General features: G+C 44.2%; 1 protein-coding gene across 1 annotated transcript in view; it reads left to right on the top strand.

Annotated features, from left to right (window-relative positions):
• Positions 1-4,907, top strand: part of ESRP1 (epithelial splicing regulatory protein 1) — a 33,800-nt gene extending 28,893 nt beyond the window's left edge. The window contains exon 14 of the mRNA XM_072851199.1: positions 4,817-4,907. Coding sequence (XP_072707300.1) covers positions 4,817-4,907 — 91 coding nt within the window. The remainder of the gene's footprint in view (positions 1-4,816) is intronic.
• The last annotated feature ends 18,025 nt before the right edge of the window (positions 4,908-22,932 follow it).

Below are 22,932 nucleotides of genomic sequence, written 5' to 3'. Positions count from 1 at the left end.
TCCAGCAATGAACATTATAGGTATTATGCTGCAAGCTTGTGTATACATGCACATTATACCCATGACCTGTGCCAGTCCAAGGAGTAGTTGAAAATCCCTATTGGTTGCTGAAAAAAAATCTGCTGTTCATCAGATGTTGGGGTGATCTGTCAAATTTCCTTGAGGTCTTCTGAAGGCTGCTTGGTGATGTGCACCTTCTGCTTTTTGCTGTTCCTCCTGCTGGCTTCAGCCAGAGGATCTGGCTTTGGGGTGCTGCAGAGCTCCTCGGGGTCTGCTGGGCTTCCTAGAGCTGGCAAAGGGGGAGGCTAATTTAATCTTGAAACACTAGTGGATGAGTCCAACAAGTTGTTCTTCCCTGCACCCTCCCCTTTCTCTTGTCTCCTGTGACTTTCCCTACTAGTGTTCCTCTGTGTAGTATGGTAAGGGATATGTAGTAAGACTAACCTGCAATACAGGACCTGGCTTACAGTCCTGAAATTAATAGAAGCTGTCAATCAGTAGCCTGACGAAAGGATATCTGCAGTATCTGTTGTCACAGAGCAGAAAACAGTTAACAAAGAAAAAACATTTTCAGGACTACAGACAACGAAGTCATGGGAAAAATAGGGACAGAAAATCTGCAGGGAGGGAACTGAAACCTGTAGATGGTGTCTATGCATGTATCTGTTCCTATGTGCAAATAGTGCTGGGTATATCTGTGGTTCTCTTGACTGACCTGCAGGATACTTGGCAGAGATCTGAAAACCTGCTTGGTTATGTATGCTGACTGCTCCCAACTCACACCCACTTTTAATGTAAACCACAGCTTCCGTCTGGATATTGGTATCTGTTAAGCAAATGTATATGAAAAAAAAATATTAGGAAATCAAACAGCAGAGACAGTGATCCTCAATGTTTCTATGTAATATTTTAGTGATGAATGTTTGGGATCCCTTGAGGTGTATAAATGCTGTTTGAATGCCAACATCAACCTTTAGAACATGTGAAAACTTGTTCTTGCATCCAAAACTGATTTCTGAAACTTAATTGTGTTTTATTTTGAGAGTCTTTAGAGAATACCACAATCTCAGAAATATTGATTGGGGGAAAAAAAAAATCCAATCTAGCTGTTGATTAGATCCAAGAAGAAGGATCAATTTATAAGGCAAAAAGGTTTGCATTGGGAAATGCTTCATATCATGTTTGATTTCAAGAACTAGATTGAAATAAAAAGAGTTAAGGTCTTGCACTGCATCATTATATAGTGATACGCAACTACTAAGAATGACCGTAGAAATCCTCTCTGACCCCATGTAAAACATGCAAGTATCTGTTCCTGGGCTTTGTTTAACTAGAAGAGAGAGCCTGGAATAGCTATTTGTCTTGTATCCCTCCCTGGACACTTTTCATTACTAGTGTCCTCTATCTGCTGCTTTTCCATCTAGAGACAAGACCTCTCTAAGTTGCTCATTGCTATTCCTCTAGGAGGTTGTCACCCCTCAGTTTGGGGGAATGCAGAAATGGCTGGGGGCAGTCCATATATCACCTTGTATCGGGAATTAGAGCAGGTAGCGCCCTTAGCCTAACCTGGTGCTGAAGCTGTCCGTTACCTTTATCTCCAGGGTGGTGGTATAAATTAGCAAGTGCTTGTAGCATCACAGTGCAAAGCCAGCAGGGTTACCCTGAATAGCTGGAGTTTTAAACAGCAGTGTCTGACCTCTGCTAAAGCAGATAAGGACCCTGCAAAAATACTAATAATAAATCAAGTGTGGTGCAGGGGGGAGAGGACTGAAGGGGAAGCTCTTTTGCCCCACTGAATATTGTCCTACTAGAGCTGAGAAAGCACACAGAGGCTCAGCAGCAGGGCCAAGTGGCTGGGAGAGCGGGAAAGCTGTTCCCTGGGATACCCAGCTAAGGCTGTTGTGGCCCACCACTGCAAGTTCTCATGGCCCAGTCTCTCAGCAAGGGCCAGAGAGGCAGAGGAACTTCAGTTTAATAGCAATGCCTTCCAAAGACAAGGGCCATAGCCTTGCTTCAAAAGGAAGGCTAGATTGCCCAAGGTGTCTGTCTCATTGTGGGTCTATTTTCTGGTGGCTTCTTCTTTGGTTTTGGTGTTTTGGTTTTATATTTTTTTTTAACAGCAATGCAAGCTAACTCTGTCTTGCCTTACTAAATTAGTTTACCTCAAAGCTGCATCATGGTCTGGTTTGGGGGTTGGGCTTTTTTCCCCCCTAATAAGAATCAGCTCTGCAAAGAAAAGTGGAAAAAAGGTCGTCTTCCTTGCTCTTCATATGAGTTTTGGAAGTAATGGGGTTGTTTTCATAAGGATTCTAGAAAAATTTAAACAATTCTATAGCTTAAGTTTTCTTATGGTGTTCTGTTTTCTTATCTCAGATGCACAAATTACCTTTTTTTGGTAGCTTCAGCTGTCTGGCCAAAAGGATTAATGTTAATGACACTTTCCACAAAGCTATGCAGTTGCAAATAGTCTGCGGGGTGCATCTTGTTCAATGAAACACAGAGTAAAAGTTTTTTTTAAATGAAGTGTTATACATATATATGTGTGTCTAACAGTAGCTGAAAACTCATATGGTTTACCTGACATTTTAGCAAAAAGAGGATATTTGATGGATCTGCCAAATCAAAACAAAATAAGGGTCTGTTAATGAGCTACAGTTTTGTGGCAATTTGAATAAGACTGTGGAAGACCTGACAAAGAATACCAAAGCTTCTAACATCTACAAACTATGAGTATTTTGGGTGTTAGAGTACTTTTTAATTACTTCTGAATAAATTATATTAACTATCGTGGCATTAATATTGCTTCAAAGCAAGACAAGCATGTCCCTTTGTGGTGCTAGCCTTTAACCTGTGGCAGTTGCCATTGACCACCAAAGATGCTGTGTCTAAAGAGTCCATGAAATGTAAGTAGATAAAAGCAAATACTGCCTTGCTAGCATTGCTGGCAGCTGTGGAGAACTCCTTCCTTAGAGGTATTTGGCAGGTAGCTAACGGAAAGCACTGACCTGGAGCTTGCATCCAAACCATAGAAGGGCATACCTGCCATGGATTAATCTCCTTGCTCTTTAGATATGTTTAAAACTTTGTGGTCATAGACAGCATATGGTGGCAAAAAGTTCCAAAGCTGAATGGTGCACTGGGGGGCAAGACTTATTTTCAGCCTCCTTAGTTTCATAAGTTGATGCCTGGACCTTGTGCTTGAGAAGTTGAGTAGTATATAGGTATAGTGACTGTAGTAGTATTTTTTTGTTAGAGATTAGTAAGATTATTAATATTATGGAAAAGGCATGCAGGGAACCATTAGTGGGAAGTGTTGTATTGTGATAAATTTGTATGAAGATGCTACTCTACAGCATAAAATCTTCACTTCCCATAGCTGTTTTTCTGACAATAGGCTCAAAACTGATATAAATGATTGCAAGTGTCATCTTTGATATTAGACCATCTCTGCTATGTAGTGGAGCCACCAGTGAAGAATTATTCACAAAGGTACCCAGCAACACAATATTGTGGGGATAAACAAGCATTATAAGCAGCTCCTGTGGAAAAACAGCTCTCCTAGACATGGATAGCTGTTCACTGTAGAAGTAGTAGTGTTAGACCTGTCAATTGCATTTGTTTAGTGAAACTCCTTGAAGACTTTTGTCTGAAGGGAAACCATAAACATCTGTATGTTGTGTCCAGGAATGGCTCTTGTCTGCTGGATTTGCTTGTCACCTGCTGTGATTGAGCTATCCCCTTCCATACTGTGCTGTATGAAGATGACCCAGGGCTTTGCAAATAGTGGGAACAGGGGAAGGGGAAGACTGAAAACAGTGGTGAGAACACATGCTTGGAGGCAAATGCACCTACTGGACTTAAAAGGTACAGAGGAACTCAAGAAGATGAGCTTTAATTCAGAGACATTGAATGCAGGCTAACACTGTAGGACTCGTGGGGAGGGACAACTCTTCCACAAGGCATCTTGGGACAGTGGCTTTTGAGCTAAACTTAGTCTTCATGAGTATCATTTTAGCTAAGGATTTAGCAACGCAAAGGAAAGACTGATAGTCCCCAGCAGAAACTTTCCCATGGTATCTTTATAGCCATGAGTTTGGGGAACAGAAGTGGAGGTGGTCTGGGAGCAACCTTTATAATGTGGTTCAGGGAGGCTATACTAGGGCTAAGGAATAGTATGAAAATGCTGATGGAAATGGTAGGTGCTTGCTCAGGAGGTGCATGCTCAGGAGGTCAAGCTAAATGATCAAGGACGTGGCTTTGAGCAAGAAGTATGGGCTTTTTTTTGGGGGGCGGGGGGGAGGGGGTATTTGCCCTTTTTTTTTTTTCTTTCATCTTAAAATTGTATAATATGAGGGATGCCACTGGTTTCTCCTGCAGTATTAGAACAACTTCAGGGATAAATGGCCTATGTGGATCTACCTAGTAGTGAACTTGTTAACTTTTCCTTTAGAGCCTTTGAGAGTATGTGTGGCTCCAGCTGCACAGGAGGTGTGTTTGTCTCTGATCTCCAGGGACACTCTCTTGAGACCAGTCAGTTGTGACTGCCAGAGTCTGGAGACAGTCGTCTTCAACAAGATACTGTGTGTACCCATGTGTTGCGCTGTTAGGGAAGGCTGATTACCCCAGTGTAGTTTCTGTTGTTGAATTGCTCTTGATGCCACAGTGATGGGAGCATTACAAATGTCTAATTATGTGGCTTGTGCTATGATATCTGCGCAGGGCTTTAAGAGAGGTTAAAGTAGCATAGCCAGCTGCTGGCGCTCTCTTCTGCACTAGTTTGGCTTCTGATTGCTTCTATCTTAACTTGTGTTTGTAGTATGCAGCAGAGGATGGACTTGTACACACAAATGATCCGGCCAGGACAGTGTCCAAAGAATGGATTTGCATTTAAAGGCCCCAGCAGTTAGACTTCCTTAGAGAAGGTAAGGATAATGAACCCCAGGAGATGGATTTGGGGGTATCATAGTGTTTGCTTCAGATAACCCCCATATTCAACATAATTTTTCATTTGCTGCCCTGGGAACATGACTACTCTTTGCTATGTCCAGAATGTCATACTGCAATATATATTGGCTATTGCAGCCATCATTTAAAAGGTTTTGACTACTCCAGTCTTGTTATGGGCTGCTGCTTTGTGTACTTCCCAGGGCTCCAAATGCATGCTACCTCAAGCTTTAATATCTGTATTGAGAGCTTCCAGAAAGCTCCTCAGAGTCCGTTTTTTCTCTGAGGAGCAAAGTGCAGAGATGATGTTACTCTCCTAGCAATGCACTAGGATATAGTGTTGGTTAGGCAGAATGAGCTACTTTCTTAGGTAACTACAGAATCTGATTTCTAAACCTCGTGCTGATGTAAAATTGCAGCAATGGAGTAGACTGTGTTTGTATAACTGGCAGCTACTCTCTTGCTTTTGTGAGCTTTCTGATCAGGCCATTTCAGCCTTTCAAGCTTGGTTTACTTGATCTTCTGTATAGGAACAGTCAAAGGGTGAAGTCACCCAGAAAGCATTTGTGCAGAAAAACGCAAGTTGAACTGAAAAGCAGTGTATTGATGGCTGCACCATGTGCTTTATCGTGTGCAGTAGTCTTAGAGGAAGATATGGAAATATACTTACAAAAATGCTTCTGTAATCTCTAGTCTTAAAAATACATAGTCAAAGAAGTGATAAGATTTCTTTTATGCCCTTTTCTTTCTGCTATTCCCTTCTTTACCTTCCCCTCTGAAAAATAACAAAAAAATACCCTCTTTTTCATTCTTCCTCTTCTCTGACACAAAGGCAACTTAGCCCAGGTGTAATCCACTTCTGGGCAAAATCTTCACCTGCAGCATCACCTTGCTGTCATCTGCTCTAAGAGTCCTGCTAAGTGAAGTACAGCGTGTGTAAAAACAAAAGTGACCATCTCAGCTAGTTGACCAACGAGCTGGTTTTTGGCTGGGTTGATAAAGCTAAACCCCATCCATGTAACTAATAATCTGAGGCTGTAGACGCTTAGTAGCATCCTGCCTTAAACTATGTTACATTGCTTCCCATCCACCCCTATCTGGTTGTCTATGGTGAGTGCTGCCATGCAGTGACCCAGGTCAGGAAAGCTGATCCAGCTGGAAGAACCCATGGGGAAAAGGGTTCATCTTTCAGGCAGTATTTACCCAATCCAGTTTACTGCTTAGCTGTGTGAGTACCTGTGTCAGCTCAGAGAAGGGAAGGTAGAAGTGAGCAAAGCAGGCACTGGGGGATGATAATGGCATTGCCACGTTGGAGTTGATGGTAAAACTTCATCATGAAAACTAAAGGATCGTGTAATATTGAGTAAAGTCTGGCATACTCTTAGTGAAACACTTCGCTCTAACAGAAAATGTCATTGAAATGCTGTGTGTGTAAGGTGAAAACTAAAGCTTTTGATCCTTCAGTAAAGATTTGATATCTTGGAAATCAATAAATTAAAATTTGCTTTTATTGTGGCATTCAGTGACCTGCACAACTCTTTCATGCAGATCCCTCCACCCTTTCTGATGTTTTGAACAAAGACAGTGAGCCTAGATGGAGATTTTGATTATGTTCCCAGTTTTACCAAGCCAATTGTGCTCAAGAAAAATCATCAGAACTCTGGAAATCAGCAGATGGACCTCTAACTTTCTTAAAGTTAATGCACAATTTTCACAGGCATGCGCACACAGACCACTAAGCCCTTCACTGAGAGCACAGGTGCTGAAATCACACAAGTCCTCAAGGGTTTCTTCTTGGTAAAGTAATAAGCTGCTCTTAGCAGAGAAATAGTTTAGCCTGAACCTACAAAATCTGATCTACTACATTCTTTGGAATAGCAAAAAAAGTATTTTTACCTAATTTTGCACACAGTTTAAAGTTGTTTGGTTTTAAGGTATTTTAAGACCTAATTGTGCATTTGACATTTTTATAAAAAAAACCCATTGTTTTCTTATCTTGTACATATTTGTCTGATTGTTCTGTGCTCTGTATACTTTAACACATTCTAACAGGTGTATTTTACACAGCACAGAAATAATTAGGAATGTAAAATGGATTATCTGAGGGGGGGAAAAAATGCTGTAACTTTGTAAAAATATAAGTGTGGGATGTTAAATGCTTTGTTGGTGATTCTTATCTTATACACTCTCCATATGTAATCAGATATTTAAATTTTAAATGGCTTACAGGAGTAGAGGCTTTCAAACTTTGATCACACTACTTAGAAAGTGAGGAATGCAGTTAACCTCTCTCACGTTATACTGTTTTTATTTTTCCACTTCCTGCTTTACTCACCCTATGTGGTGTTTAACAATATCATATTTAAGAGAAGGAATCATGATTTGTTGTAAGACCCACCACCTAGTCTACTTTAAGGGAGGATCAGGCAGGGACAGTTGTTTGAGTTTGGTCTCTCTGAACTACAGCAAGTATACTTTGACTGTAACCCAGCACCGCAACTGTCCCTCTTAGCAAAGAAATCAGATGATGTACATGCTCTTACTTAAATAACTGATGTCTTTTAGCATTTAGCATCTCTCTCCCTACCTGCCCTGGGACTGGACTTCAGTTAGGGGTTAGAGCACAGCATCTTTCCATGGCAATTATACTCAAAGGGGAGCGGGGGGAAAGAAACCCTGAAATAAAGAGATTTGTGAGGCTAAAAGTTGCAAATGGGATAGGTTCTCTGGCATGTTCCAAATATATATTACAGAACTGAGAACTGCAAGCTGATCTGTTCTTGAAATTGGCTGCAAGCAATTCTTCTCCACTGCATGTTAGAAACTATCTTCCAAGTGAGAAAGTTACTGCCAAACAAGATAAGGTATTTGGCAAACTGACCTGTCTCATTATTTAAAAACACACAGATCCACAAAAATGCACTTGGTTATACTTCTGGAGGTTGATGTGGGAAAGCATTTATCTTAAGGACAACTCCTTGCTGGTCCAGCTTCTCCTGGAAAGCACAGCTGGGCTGCTACCACCCCAAAGGTAATTCCCCTCCTCGAGACAGGCACTCAGAGCTGTGTATGTGCTTTATTCCAAGGCTCTCCAAAACATGGATGGTCTAGGGTGGAGAGCTTAGGAGCTGGGACCTGCGTCTGCTGGAGGGGCTGAGCTCAGCATCAGGTTCTGACTCTCGTTCTCCCGGTTACATCTTTTAACTGTGGCTGAAGGGCTGCGCCTTTGTGCTCCGTTGGTTGCATATTCTCTTGAGAATAAGAAAGCAACAGGCTTTTGCAATGTTGCAGCCTGAGAAGGGACTCAATCCACCTTGTAACCAAAGGTTGTGTGAGGTAAATCTGTCACCTCTGTGGTTACTAGACTCAGGGGACCATGGGGGGAGTCCCCAGCAGCTTTGGAGCCACTTTCTTTTCTTCCCTGACTTTTCCCCAAACTCAGCAGAAAGAATAGCAAAATTCTAGGACCTAACTCATGCTGTGGTTCCTGGGGAGGCCCTTGGGAAACATCAACAGTTAAAACAGAGCTCCTGTAAAGCACTTTGGGTATGGGGTGCTTATGTTCCTTCTATAGTAGTATTTAGTTACTGCGAGACCAAATCAACAGTGCCTTGGTATATATGAAAGTAAGTAAAAGGGAAGAAAAAAAAAAGAGGGGGATGGCAAAGTAGAAAAACTCTTCCAGATGAGGCAAGTGATAATGGAAATGAGGCTATCTAATTTAAATTTTTTTCCCCCTTTCATTTTTTTCCCTTATTTCTTTGCTCTTCTCTTTCCTGTGTGCCACCTTCCCGCAATCACTACAGCCACAGTAATCTAGATTTATATTTTCTTCTGGCAAACGTCACGCTGTTACAGTCTGAAGTATTTGACAGGATATTCTTTTAAATCACTGTTCTGTAAACATGAGTATATTGAACAGGATTAATTGGTGCAAAATATTTTAAAATGGTATTTCCAACTTCTCTTTCTGAGAAGATGGTTCTGCCTTTAATTTTGGAGCACAATTATAAATTAATAGTTATGCAGCGAGAAAATTAGCCTACATGAGCCACTCAGGGACTGATGGTGGAATAGAGTCTTTGCATATTAACTGCATAGGAATATCCCAACTGTGCAAATACAGATAGGGAATGAGTGGATGGGAAGCAATAGGGCAGAAAAGGTTTGGAAAAACAAATTGCAAACTGAATGCACCAATAATTAAATGCTTTTTGGGGAAAAAAAAGGCAAACCTCATGTTGGGTTGCACAAATGGGATTTTTGTTTGGGTTGCCCTTGAAGTTTTCTAAGTCTTCTATGCAGTGCTGGTAAAACTTTAGTGCAAAGTTATGGCCAACAGTTGGCACAAAACTTGCAGAAAGACGTGGATCAACTGCAGAGTGAACAGATGGGACGTGAAAACAGCTCCCAAAAGGCATTGGGATTGTTTAGTTTGGTGAAAAGGAGGCTGAGGAGAGGTATGAGAACAGTATATAAAAAATGCATCTATGAAGAGAGGAGGAGTAAGTTCTTCCCATTGTGGATGGGACCAGGAGAAAGAGATGGAGTTACACCTGGGGATTAAGGGGGACATCAGAACAAACCTCCCCATACTAAGAGGAGTTAAGTACTGATCTGGACTGCCCGGGGAGGCTGCTCGGTCTCCACCCCGGCAATGTTTTGGGTCTGGTTGCCCAAGCACCCGTCAGAGATGGCACTGGTATAGCTGATCCCACTGTCGGGCACCAACGTGGACAAGCTGTCCTCTTCAGGTCCCCGCCAGCCTTGTGTTCTATGACGATACCGCTTTCTTCTTAGGACCCTGGCCTAAGATTTTATAAAGTTAGATGCGCATCCTAATGTATATGATCCGAGTTGGGTCTTGTGTTACTTTTCACAAGCTCCTTCATATTTGGGATTCTTTGAATTCTATTTATTAAGTTCAGAACTGAATCCTTTATATTCTTTTTCAATAAGTCGGTCTGTTTTAATTGATTACAACAATATTTAATTTCATTTAACCTAAAGCCGGGTAGTATACCATGCCCCCATTATAATGGTTGTATGTTTTAGAAATCAAACAAACTAGAAATGAGACGATTCCTACAAAAGGGGAAAACGTGTGTATATTTGATCTTCTTTTTGCACGATTAATTGGGAAATCTCACAGCTTTGATATCTTTAAATATCTCTGTTACCTCAGTTAGGCACAGGATGTCAGCTGGAGGCAATTTTATTTATTTAAGCAGGAAAGCCTGAGACTCCATCAGTAAAGATGACAGTCCAATTCCACAATGTAACTTTCTCTGAGGTTAAGATTATTGATTGAACTTGAGATGTGAACCCATCACTCAGGTATTCAGATGTGTAAACAATACGTAATATGAAGGTAATAACTGGAATTAATCTGAAAAAACATTGTGAAAATATATATTATACTTTCATAAAGGCTATATTTAAAATTATTGTATTACGTGGAGGAAATTCACCTTCTGAACTACAGTCTCAGTAAAACATGTTTTAAAATCTAATGGTTTTATATGTTTTTTAAAAAATCTAAACTGCAGAAGTTTACTATACTTTCCGCTAGCCTGCATAACCTAAGGAATGACAACTCTGTTTACCCTGATGATAAAAGTATGTCCAGTATTCAGGCTGCTACATCTTCATCTGGTTTCTCTTTTTTTTTTTTTTTAAAAAAAACCAACTGAGTCTCAGCAATCATGTTGTCTTGTATTTTAAAATCTTAAACTAAAAATCTAAAACTGAATATTTATGTACTTCATGTAGTTTTTATAAGAGCTTAATGTTAAGGAATTTTTAAAAATAAGCTTTTGTCTAACACTTATGTGCTTTCTGTGGTCAGTATGCCAGCCTGCATAGTATGATGTTATACTGTTTAACTAGGAACATTACAATCTTTTTCTTGTTTTAAAACAATTTTTAAAAAAATAAGATAATTCTATCACAACTTTTTTTCTATGAAAATAACACCCCACATTTAGAGTAGGATTTTTTTTATGCCTAGAGGAGTTCCTAAAAGTTCCCCCTGCAGATTTTTATTCTTCTATTTGCCCTTTTGCAAGATGAGGGATACTCTCACTATAACATCTCATGACGGCAAGAGCTTTAAGCAGGTGTTGAGAAAAGCCAGTGTCCACATCGCTGGCGGGCAGCTACAGAGAGCTCAGTGCTCTCTATTTTGCCAGGTCTGACACCCATGAACTTTCTTGTCCCAAATTTCCTGTCATGCATCCTGAGCCATGAAAACCAAACAATTTTGAAACTATCGAATACTTTAAGTCTTTAATTATATTTTTGTCTGTGGGTTTTGGTTGTTTTCTTTGCAAAGATTGCAAGCTGAAAATAAATGTACATTGATTAAAGTAACTTTCAAAGGAATACCCCAAGTCTGCGAACGTGAAGTGTTTTTAACCTATAATTAGTAACTTGCCAACCAAAGCTGTGTATGCTCTGGTGTCTGAATTGCAGCAGTGCCGTTCTCTAAGGCGAGATCTTTTCTCAGGGTGCTTTTGTCACTGCTGACCGCCTCAAATGCTAGGACTGCTGTACTTCGGGGTCTTGCAAGTGGTGAGATCCTAAAAGCAATTATGCCAGAAAGCAGCAAATTGCAAGGAAAAATCCAATGCCTGTGCCACCTTTTTTATTATTATTATTTTTAATAGCTTAACACTTTCAGTAAGGGACCTTGTTATAATGTAGAGCTGGTAGAAACTGGCCAAGATAATGAGAATAGAGAGAAGACTCTAACCCCTCCCCATAATGAAGCACTCCGGGGGGGCTGAGGGTGAAGATGCCCACTTCCCGACATACGGACTTTCTGCCTTTTTTCATGCTCCCACCTATCTCTGTCCCACCCTTCTCTCTGAGGTCACCTCCTTGGCCTCTCTGGAGCTGGGGAGGGGGTAGAGCCAGGCCGTGCCCCTCGCAGGGGGAGAAGGGCTGGCGGGGGGCAGTGCTGGAGGGGAGGGAAGGGGGCGAAAGGCGCCGTACGGGGACCCGAAGCACCAGCCCTCCCGCGTCCTGCAGCGCTGCCCCAGAAGAGAGGGTGGCGAGGGGCGGGCATGGCCTGCACCCAGCATCCCCTGTCCCTCTCCGGTCCCACGCCACGGGGAAGGAGCCGGTGTGTTTGCGGGCTCAATGCCACCTCGAAGCAACCGGTTATTTCAGTCTGTGCTCAGACAGGCACGTTCGGCTTGTGCGTCCACGCGGACTCCTTTGTTGTTGTTGTTGTTTAATCATTAATCACTTGAACGGAGATGTAAGCAGCCCCTCTCGCCTGCATCCTCACCCGCAAAGGGAGACAAGTGAACCCTTTGAACGCTGCAGGTCAAAGATGGGCTACTTGGCAAACAAGCCTGGGCAGTCAGAGCGAGCGTGAGCGAGCGTAAGCGAGATGAGCTTGCTTTCGTCCACTTTTGCTGCCTCTGCCCTGCTTGGCTTGAGAAGCTGATGGAAGGTCATGCTGTGCTAAATTGGAAACAACAAAAAAAACCTTGTTTTCATGGTGTAAATGGAGCGTGGTGATAAAAACATGTTCTCCTGTGGCTCGTGCGTGTCGCGTGGCAGTTACTTGGCTTAGTACCTGTGTCTCCCCAGGGGATGTGTAATCCCGGTCTGCTGTGGGAACTCCTGCGATGAGACGCTTCAGTAAGAGAGTTGGTGCAAACCCCACTGAAAGGACACGTGGCCAAAGCACTGGCTACAGAACTGAGCTGGAAAACAGCTAAAAAAATTATTAAATACCAACCCTACCACTTCAGTTACTGCTGTGAAATATCAGCTGCACATATCAGCCTGGCTGGGCTCGAGGGAGAGGACTGATTTAGTGGCTTTCACTGAGCAAGGAGCCCACATGAACTCCAGTAAACCATACCCCGGCTGGTTCTGGCTGCCTATGAGGTGTCTGAAACACAGAAATACCGTACCCAAGGAAGGGCCTGGAGGCCCAAACTTCGGGGTTTTTCAACTTTATCCCTCCAGTTAATGAAAGATACCACCTCTGCCTACAAGGTATGCCCTCATTCATACCCTGGGGCCATGATTACATAGTATGAGAGCAACCCCAACCGAAAATCCCTTCCTCCTCCTGGGCCATGCTTGCACCCAGCCCTGTGCCACTGCACACTGCCCTGGGTCCTGGGCACAGCTCTGAAGGTCCAAGGGCGCTCTTGGGCATAGAGAAGCAACAGAGATCTTTAACCACTGGAACAGTTCCCCGTTACTGATCCCAGTTTGGAGCTGGATCAACAGCGGTGGCCGCATAGCCAAGGGGAGCCCCAGCCCCGAGCCAGGAATGAGCAGGGAGTTGAAGTAGCACCACCATCAACACTGGGCTGTCACTAGAACATCACAGGATCCCAGGCAATGAAACGGCCTGGAAAGACCCAGGGGACATTTAGGGAAGGCCAGCTGGAGGCACAGTGCTCTGCTCTCACCCTGATGATAGCACTAGCACATGGAATCGCCCCACAGATTAATTCAACCAAGGCTTCCCACGATGGGTGGACGGGTGGCAGAAGAGTATCCCACCCAGTCTCATTGCACTGCAGAAGAGAAACCAGATGCAGGAGTGGTTTGGACCACAAAGGCTATGAGCCTTGTCTACCCCAGCAATCGTGGAGCTTGACTGGTGATAAAAGAGTGGTCCCAGGCTCACTGCATTCATGGAGCCTGGGGTGGGAGTGCTGAGGCCCTGCTGTGAATTACTGCTGGAGTTTGGGGGCTTTGGGCAGGGGCTGAGGCTGTGCCAGCCCCGCTGCAGCCAGATCCCTGAAGGGAAGGGAGAGGAGTCCTCTCTCACATGGCTGCAGTCGCATTTAGCAGTGAGAGCCCTCCGTGATGGCATGGGAATGAAATAAGAACACGCAGAAAGGCACGCAGAGAAAATTAAAGATGGCGTAGATTAATCAGCAAGCCTGGTTTGCTTTTGAGAGAGCTGTTACATGTTGGTACCCGTAGAGAGAATCCGTCACTGTATAATGAAGCATCAGCAGCAAAAATTGGATTTTGTGAGTGTTTGCTCTGAGATCTCTAACGTCAAACCCCCATGTCCTGTGTCCATCCATGCAGGTGGGCAGTTACACAGGCTGCTGTGATCTGGGGGCTGCTGTGTTTCAGTCCTGGCAGCCTCGGGTCTGGCTCCGTCCGTGCTGTCTGTGTGTCCCTCCACCTGCTCCTCTGGCTGCCAGGAGCCGGGGAAGCACCCCTGGCCCTGCTTTGCTTCAGTCTCAGCCCCTACATCAAAGCTAGCGTGAGGTTATAGAGGAAGGTGTCTGTGCTGCCAGCCCCCCAGCCGTCAGCTCAGCCAGCTTTCAGCAGGCAGCGGCAGCGGCTGGCACGTGCATGCCGCCTGAAATGGCACAGCAGCGCTTCGCCTGCATTTCTTAGGAGACTGGTGGGTAGCTTAGGGTGCAAGATATACTCCAAACAAAGAAGCCCATTTATCAAAAAGTTTCAGCCCGTGCAAATCTATCTGCAGGGTGGAGAGGGAAGGGATGTTACATAGAATAAATGTCTCTTATAAGCGATCGTACGTAAGCGCAAAGTTATGGAGTGACAAAATTTCTCGAGCACCCCACTGCTCAGGAGCCATTCCTGGTTAAAGGACCCTTGTTACCTCTCTCATACAAATCATAGATGAGCTATTTTTACTAACCAACAACTCAGATGCAAAATACAGTTACAACCAGATGGAAAAAGCTAGTAAGATAGAGCTGATAGATGGGCTTTAACACTTGATTCTTTTTCAGACAGCAACTGCAAAAATAGTATGATGGAATCACACGTTCATTACTTCTCTCTGACTTCAGATAAAAAAGCATCCTCTGTTGGAGGAGACTGCACCCAAAGTTTCAAACCCAGCCCCAAGTCTCAGGCAGGCTGGGTCTCTTTTCTGTGCACAGTCACCAATTGCGGCTGCTCTGCAGGTTCAATAATGCCCTCGCCGGTGCCTGGTGAAGGCTTCCGACTGCACGGGTACCCTGGGTTACGGCTGTGTGGGTACCCTGGGTTACGACTGTGTGGGTACCCGGGGTTACGGCCACCCCGGGAGCTCACGGGCCGCAGAGGCCCATGGTCAGCAACGCTGCTGGGGCATCACATGAAGTCGCTGTATGTGTCACCCCCCCCAAGCAGGATCAAAAAAGTATAACAAGCTAAAAATTAATAAATAATGACAATGTAAAACGGGGTGCTGTGGTTAGCTGTATGCCACAGGACAGGAACAGCGTATTTGAGATCATTACTCAGATCTTCCTTCTTTGTGACAAGGGGAAAACAGTGTTTGGGAAGAGCTGGGGGGCTCTGGCACGGCCACCCCATCTCCATGGGCAGCAGCCTGTGGGGCAGAGCCGAGCCACCCGCCCAGCACTGCGTGGCAAGCGGAAAAAACTACTTGGAAACAAGCTCTTGGCCACAACGGGTTTGGAAATAAGTACCGCTTCTGGTCTATTGTGCAGGTGATTTTCTCCCCCTCCCAACTTGTTATAAAACCTGTGAGCTGTGACCAGCTTTCTGGATGCCACAGGCAAGTAATTCTCCTATTGAAACGTTCTGGCAGCGGTGCGGCGAGACCTGGCATCGCCTCCGCCAGCTGAGGCCGCGGCCGCAGAGCATGCTTTCCAGCCCGGGAAGATGGAGGCTGGTAGGTGGAAATAAAAAAAGGCAGCATCTTCCAAATCTGTCTCTGTATGTGCTCTGGGTTAAATGTATAGCGGCTGAACCAACTGGAGGGAAGGAAATGTCTGCTTTAATTAAATGAACAGACTGAGCAACCAGATCCTTGAATAAAGAATAAAGAAGAGTTGCCACTTGTCCAGGAGAGAACTTCGGTGCTGGGGGCTGGTTCGTGGACGGGCCACTTTCTCCTGCTCCTGCCCTTGGGAAAAGCACTGTATTGTCCCTTTGCATGTATGTGACTTGGACTGACATCAGTGGTGATCATACACTTGCACGGGAGGGGAAACTGAGCTCCCCTTGACGGCAGACGCTGGCTCTCCCCGTAGTGCCCACCAGGATCACCTGACAAATCCCGTATGGGTGATGCACAGCACGCTTTGGGTACTGACAGCTTTACAGAAAGCTGCTTAAGGTGGAAGGCAGCTGCACGGCAGCTGTACGAGGCACTTGCACATCCTTATTTTGCTGTGTTCAACTCAACTGAACTAATAAGACAAAAGGCAATTTAAAAGTGCCTTGCAGATTACCTTGTCCAAGAGCTTCTTTAAAGCTCACACAATGAAAGTGCATCTGAGCTAAAAATATGGCATCAGTCATGACAGTATATAATAGCTATAATGTTTAACCTAGGAGGAATCAGCTCTGTTAAGCGTATCACTTTACAACTGCTGGCACCTGGGAATAGCGTCTGTGTTTCTGGGTCAGTCTTTCAGATCACAGTTTGTCAGACTAAAAGGAACTGAACCCCTTCTACCTAAAACGTAACTGCCCTCTGTATTACACACTCTACTAAATCTAACGGCCAGCAATGGTGCAACAAAAATCATGCGGGCAGCTGGTGAGGGAGTTGATGCCTGTGATTTAATCCATTCTGAAATCCATCTCAGCCACCTCATTTTAATGCAATTTGTGTGCTATGGAAGCATTTCTGCTGCTGAGTTATTTCTGTTGTTTCAAGCCTGATGGTGGTCACAGCCCCCCCGCCCCATCCTGCAGAGCTTCCCCTGGTCCCACTTTCTGGAGGCTCCATGAGAATGGAGTCTGAACAACCCCTGGGCTCAGGGGACCCGAGTTTCACCTTATGCTTTGCTAGCCAAGTCGTCTGACTTCTCTTGGTTTTAGCACAAGATGGCTAATGAGCATTATCTGTAAGCGAGGGAAAGTACAAACAGCTTTTATCTCCACGAAGCCAGGCAGTGTGTCCCCCCACCAGCTTGGAGTCAACCGCATCTATCTACATGGTTAAAAACTACCAGCCCCTTATCTGCAAAACCTCTTGCAACAGAGAGACCTGAGATATATTGTCTTCTGGCTCTCAAGACAAAAAACAAGGCTTAGGTCCGCACTTTAAAGTTTCATTTTGCCAGTCGGGAGTTTGCAGGGTTTGGTGCATACCATCCCCAGCCAAACAGCCACGCCAGCGGGACTGCTGTTATCACAAAAGTGAAACCTATTTAAACTGCCATCCTGCTATCAAGTATCCCAGTCCTGATACAGCCAAGGAGAAGCAGGTAGTCAGTTCAAGGGCTAGCGCTGTTTGCTTGATAAATATTGATGGTGTGGAGCAAGGAGTCCTGCAACACTGCAAAAGGTCCTTAAAAATGTTCAGAGGATGAAAATTTCCAGCACTGTTGTGATTTTGAAGCTCAAATAATAAATGATTCAACAACTGTACAGTTACCATGGGGATGAATTCTCATTGAGCCTAAAATTACCAAGCTGCTGACAAGGACCTATTTTTAGTATCAGCAGATGTGTATCTTTAAAAACATCAGCACAAACCTACTACTGTGTGTTTGTATATGCATGCCTGCTCGCCCATAATTGAGTTTTCTGATGCTAATAAAAAAAGCAAAAATAAGTAAATGTCTGATCGCTGCAACAGACGATGCAGCGATTTAAGCTGGGGGTGATAAGTGGAAGTTGCAATTAATACCTGATAAATAAAGCATGCGAAGTGGCCAGATTGCCAATATGTAACTGAACTAGTAAGTGGAGCCCTATCATTACCGTCAGTTAATGTGCTACAGTAATGGAGCGTCTATTTTCGGTGTCGGTGAGTATCTAATAGGAAGCGCCCGTCTGCACTGTCACAGCCCCACGACATGGGAAAACAGAGTCTCAAAGCTGACACGAGCTGCTGGCACAGATCCTGAATCTCTGCACTCAAAGACTGAGTTTGTCAGCGCTCTCCCTCTATTTCACACTTGAGGGAGGTGCAAGGATAACCCCCCCAAGAAAGCAGACAAATTAAGCAAGGTGTTAATACATCCCCAGCAATGACATAACGGCAGCTGGTATCGGTGCCAAGTCGTGGAGTGCTTGCTAACCACCAACCAACTCATCCCATCCACGCTGACTCACCACACCGTCAGCAATGCAAAGTGTGCCGCCAATTTAAGAAAGTTTAAGGCCCCTGCACCGCTGATTTTGACTGGGTTTTTCTCATTAACTCTAATAGGACAGGCTGGAGACCTGCCTTTTTTTCATAGCCTAATTTTGCTGAGGGAGAGGCCAGGGGGTGGCTATGATGACATCTCATTTGGTGATAAAAGAATTGGTTTGTTTTTGCCAAACACGTAGCTGGATAGACATATCTCTGCTCGCCTCTTGGCATGCCAATGCAGTACATATACATGCAAACGGAGTTTGCTAGCAAACCAGCCAAGCAAAAATCAAAAGCAGTACGTTACAGCCGGATAGAATAATAGGGCATTACAGGAGACAGTTCAGCAGTTTTGCTCAAAAACCAAACAAGCTTTTCAAGTTTCTTAAAGGCAGAGATGGAGACAACGGAGAGGACTGCAGTGGTTCATAGCAGGCAGCAGTGCTCCCTGCCTGCACTGCCGTGTGAGGCGCCAGTCATGCCTCCCACAGAGAGCAATGGGAAAATAATGGCATTTCAGATAAGAGAGAGAAGAATAATTAAGGATCAAGAAAAGCCCTTGCACTGAGACACATTTGAAAAAAAACTGTGAATGATCTTCTATCCCAGAGTAAATTATGTAAAGGAGCCTGATTAAACCATCCACCATTTCCCATTTTTGATATTTAATTAGGAAAGAATGGTTAGTTCCTCAGAGTTGACTCTTTGAGACGTGTTGGCCATATATGCTCTGCTCTTGGAGCATACGTGCCTCTATTACAAATGTCTGACTCTGCTAAGAAATACCATAGTGTTCTGCCACCGTAGAAAACTCTCCCCGTTTTTTTGTGTAATTGAGCTTGTATAATTTGGGGCTTGGGGGAGTTTTGTTTGACTGCAAAGAAGCTGTCCCTGTGGAAGCCAGCCAACCGATATTCCAGGTGAGGTTTAGAGATGCTCTTGTTCAGAAAGACTGTCTGAACAACATGGTCATGCTACTGAAGATTAAACTGTGAGCTTCAGGAGATCTGCGTAGCTGAACTGCCTGGGCTAGCCCTGCCCCGTTAAGATCATATGTGTGCACTCTCATGAATTTCCTAATGCCCTTGCTAAAAGAAGAAGAGGATGGTATGCACTGGAGACCAGAGGCATATGGAGCACACAGAGATGTCTGAGAGACCGTCTCAGGCTTGCAGCCTATCTGAAGCAAAGGATGTGAATTTAATTCTGTAGCAAACAGAAACTTGACCTCACATTCAATTTTCAGATTGAACAATTGAAATTGGAGGGTTTTTTGTTGTCCAGTCGCAGTGATCTGAAACCTGCAACTTGGGCACTGGACTAGAACATTTTCTGAGAAGTCACTGGTTCACAACAAACTGCTTCCTGATACAGAGGGTGTTGTCAGCTCTTGCCGAGTCCCGAGGCACTAGGTTTACTGAGACAAGAACTGCCACTATGAACACAATCCTAAGAGCACAAGGGATGGGGTCCTTCAAATCTGGGAGAGGGCTTTTTTTCCTTGCTCTCTTAGGAATAACCCTTACTCTTGGGCAAACATTAACGTTGCACTGGTTTGTTCCCTCTTGAGTCCAAAGGTATCAACAGACGATCCAGATGTGAGCCATGGGAGGAAAGTAAGAATACTTGAACCACGAGGATGACATCTGGTCCTTTCTGTCTGCCTTTTCCAGTGCTGGAGGAAAAGGTGCACATGCCTGCCTGAGCAGTACCAGCTGAGCAGCGGATGGATGTCCTCCCTGTTGTAAAGGAGCAATTGGTGGCTCGGGAAAGGCTGATACTGCTTTTGAGCCCTCATGGATCTCAGTGAGAAAGGGCAGAATCTAGATCTCGAGGAAACCGAGGAGAACAGTCTTGTCAACCACAGGACCATACATGAGAGTAGTGCTCAAGATGAGGCAAGGTGAAGCTACAGCAGGAAGAAGTCTTGAAATGACATGCTTGCTAAGGGTCTGCATTCACACAGCCTGGATTCCTTATTCCTAGCTGAGATTTAGGGAAATACTGGGTGAATTCCATGCACTGCATTAGAATGGAATATTTTGTTTTAGGTGGATGTGCCAACTTTGTAGGATTGTAGGATAATTCAGGTCAGAAAGATCTCAAGAGGTCTCTAATCCAACCGCCTGTCCGAAGCAGAGACAGCTCTGAGGTCAGACCATGTTGCTGAGCGTTTTATCCCATCTGATCTTAAAAACCACCAAGGATGGAGACTGCAGCCTCTGGGCAACCTGTTCCAATGTCTGACTGTTCTCATCGGGAAGAGGTTTCTCCTTATATCCAGGACATAAGGATGTGGTAAATTATTTAATCAGCTTCTCTGTGCCTCAGAAACATCATCATACACAGTGAGAGTGCTAACCACTGAATAACAGCAGTTATTCAAGGTAAGCTGTTGATGCCAGGATCACCCAGGGCCATGAATCTCAGCTGTGAGACTCTCAGTACCACGTGCAGAACAGCAAAGGTAGCCCATGCTGACAATGTAAGTACCGAGGTCTTTGGTATTGACAAAAGTTTTGTCACGGTTGCTGAATGTACAGTCAGAAGAACAGCAAGGCAGTAATAGATACCATTTGTACTTAATGTTGCTCACTGTGATGTGGGTTAAAGTTCAGCAGCAACTAACTTAAACAAAAAAAAAGATAACTTGAAGAGGTAGGTGTAACTGCTACTTCACTGCTTTCAAAATCACGGGCTTTGCAATAACCAAGGAGTCAATAACTGGGCAGGTTCTATTTTATAGCCACAGCTATGGAAGTAAGACTTGGGCAGTGCTGTTTTTCCCCTTCTCTCTAGGGCAGATGGAGGAATCTGAGGCTTCAATGTGCAGCATTAGACAAAAGATTCAGACCTCAACTGCTGGAGTGTCGAGGACTACCGATGCAGAAATAAATACAGTCAAGCCCGCAAATGATGTCTGTCCTGCCACTGCAGACCCACAGTCCTGGAGACAATCAGCGACAGGAAAAGGGCAAAATCCCAGCAAGACCCAGGCAGGTGCCAAAGTCAAGAGTGCACCAGAACGGAAGGAAGAGCTGGGTCAGTGCTGCCCATGGTCAGTGTCCACATGCCATCACCCTTTCATAGACAGTCAGGGGAAGCCTGAGCTTGTCTTAGTTTTCTTTGGCTACTGTTTTTCCTCATCAGGAAGCTTGTTTCTACCTACAGTCCTCCAGACAGGTTCTAAGAGTCTTCCATCTCACAATGGGGCTCCATAATTTGCTCTCAAAGCTTTAGTAATTGCCATCTCTAGGAGTTAGTAAGGGGAATTGAGGCTTACGCACACCTCTGGGTTTCAGTGTAGGTCCTTTGGTCTAGAATGTCTGAAACCATTTTTTCCCCATAGTCCTTCATGTCCTTGTGTTGGTTCAAATCTCACCTCTTTGGGGAGCGTTTTTTCTTGCTCATCTTCTGTTTCTCTTCCTGGCCAGCTCCAACATTTCCTGAAGAGTTTCTTCTCATGGAGCCCAACTTCCAGTCCCATATTCCTCTCCAGAGGCAGCTTCCATGGGCAACATCCATTCCTGCTGTTTCATTGTGAGTCCTCAGCATTACAGCCAGAGGCCAAGGCAGCCACCAGGCACGTCTGATGGGCTGGCTGGGCTCTCTGCTTCTCACAGAGGGAACCTTGCTCCCCTGACCACCCCGACCACCCTCCCACCATCCTCCACAGAAGCCAGCTTTGCATCCAAGCATACATGGGCCAACTGACCACAGCAGGTCAGGTCTCCTGGCTCCAAAAGCACTGGACCACCCATACCACCACACACAGCTAGCAAGAAAATCAACTGTAACCATGACTAAAGACCTAAAACCCAAGAGTATGGAAGGGATAGTAAGCTATGTAACCGAGGGAGCCGAACTGCCGGACATCAGGATGAGAACTGCTGGAGCTCTTCCACCATGCAGCAGCTGGTATGAAGCAGCTGACGACCATCTGAGATATTGAGTTACCTAGAGCTCAGGTCTTACCCAGTATGACAATCTTTGAGTTTTTAAGATTAAATTATGTAGGACTGCCACTTATGGAAGATCACCTTCAGTGTCAATCCATTAATTTCCTCTCCTGAGTCACAGGAGTTCAAATAAATCAGAGTGGACTACTTGCAAAGTTGAAATCGCCCACTGAAAACCTTTGCTCTTTCTATTTAGTTTTAACATTCAAGTTAACTTCCCCTCTCCAATTTAAAACTTTCTAAAATTTATGGACTTAAAAGTAGTGCCTCCTGGATAACACAATTTCAACTTCTAGGTGTCTGTGCTTGTACTTAAAGGTAAGATCAGTTTGTAATATAATTTCCCCAAGCAGATACAATCTGAAACCATGAAATGTTTTTCACAATTAGATTTTGAGATGAATTATTCTTTTCTTTTCTTTTTTCCTCCTCACCCTGAAGGAAAACTTTTCTGAATCTAGAAAACATGAGAAAAATCTCAAGTCTTGTGAATGAGAAAAAACATTACAACTACATTCAAAAATACTGAAGCCAAAATAATTGAGACTTTTAATAATAAATAAGTTAAAGCCATTATGATCATAAGGCAGGTCTGTATTATGCTGGTTGCAAACTTCAAGTCACTCCTCCTTGAAGACATCCTTGAAAGAGTCATTCAGCATGGATATATACCTGACAACAAGGATTTTTGTTTTGTTTAGGAAGAAGCAGGTGGACTTTCACTTTGTTTACGAAAAAGCAGGTGAAACAAAACCCATTTGAAATCCTATTTCTTACAGTAATTTGGTAGTTCTGATAGGGTCTGATCTGCTTTTACTAAGATAAGACCTGTTCAGGAGCAGCTATCAAGGCAATGCACGCGCAGGACATACATACACAGTTTTGCACTACAAATACTTTTGCCTTAACTTTGACAACAAGACAAAAAGCACAATGGTATTCTTCCATCATTTTTGCTGT

This window comes from Ciconia boyciana, chromosome 2 (genome assembly GCF_034638445.1).
Source record: "Ciconia boyciana chromosome 2, ASM3463844v1, whole genome shotgun sequence".
NCBI classification, from domain to species: domain Eukaryota; kingdom Metazoa; phylum Chordata; class Aves; order Ciconiiformes; family Ciconiidae; genus Ciconia; species Ciconia boyciana.
Note: the sequence above shows the minus strand (reverse complement) of the source record. Positions and strands in the feature narration are given on the sequence as shown.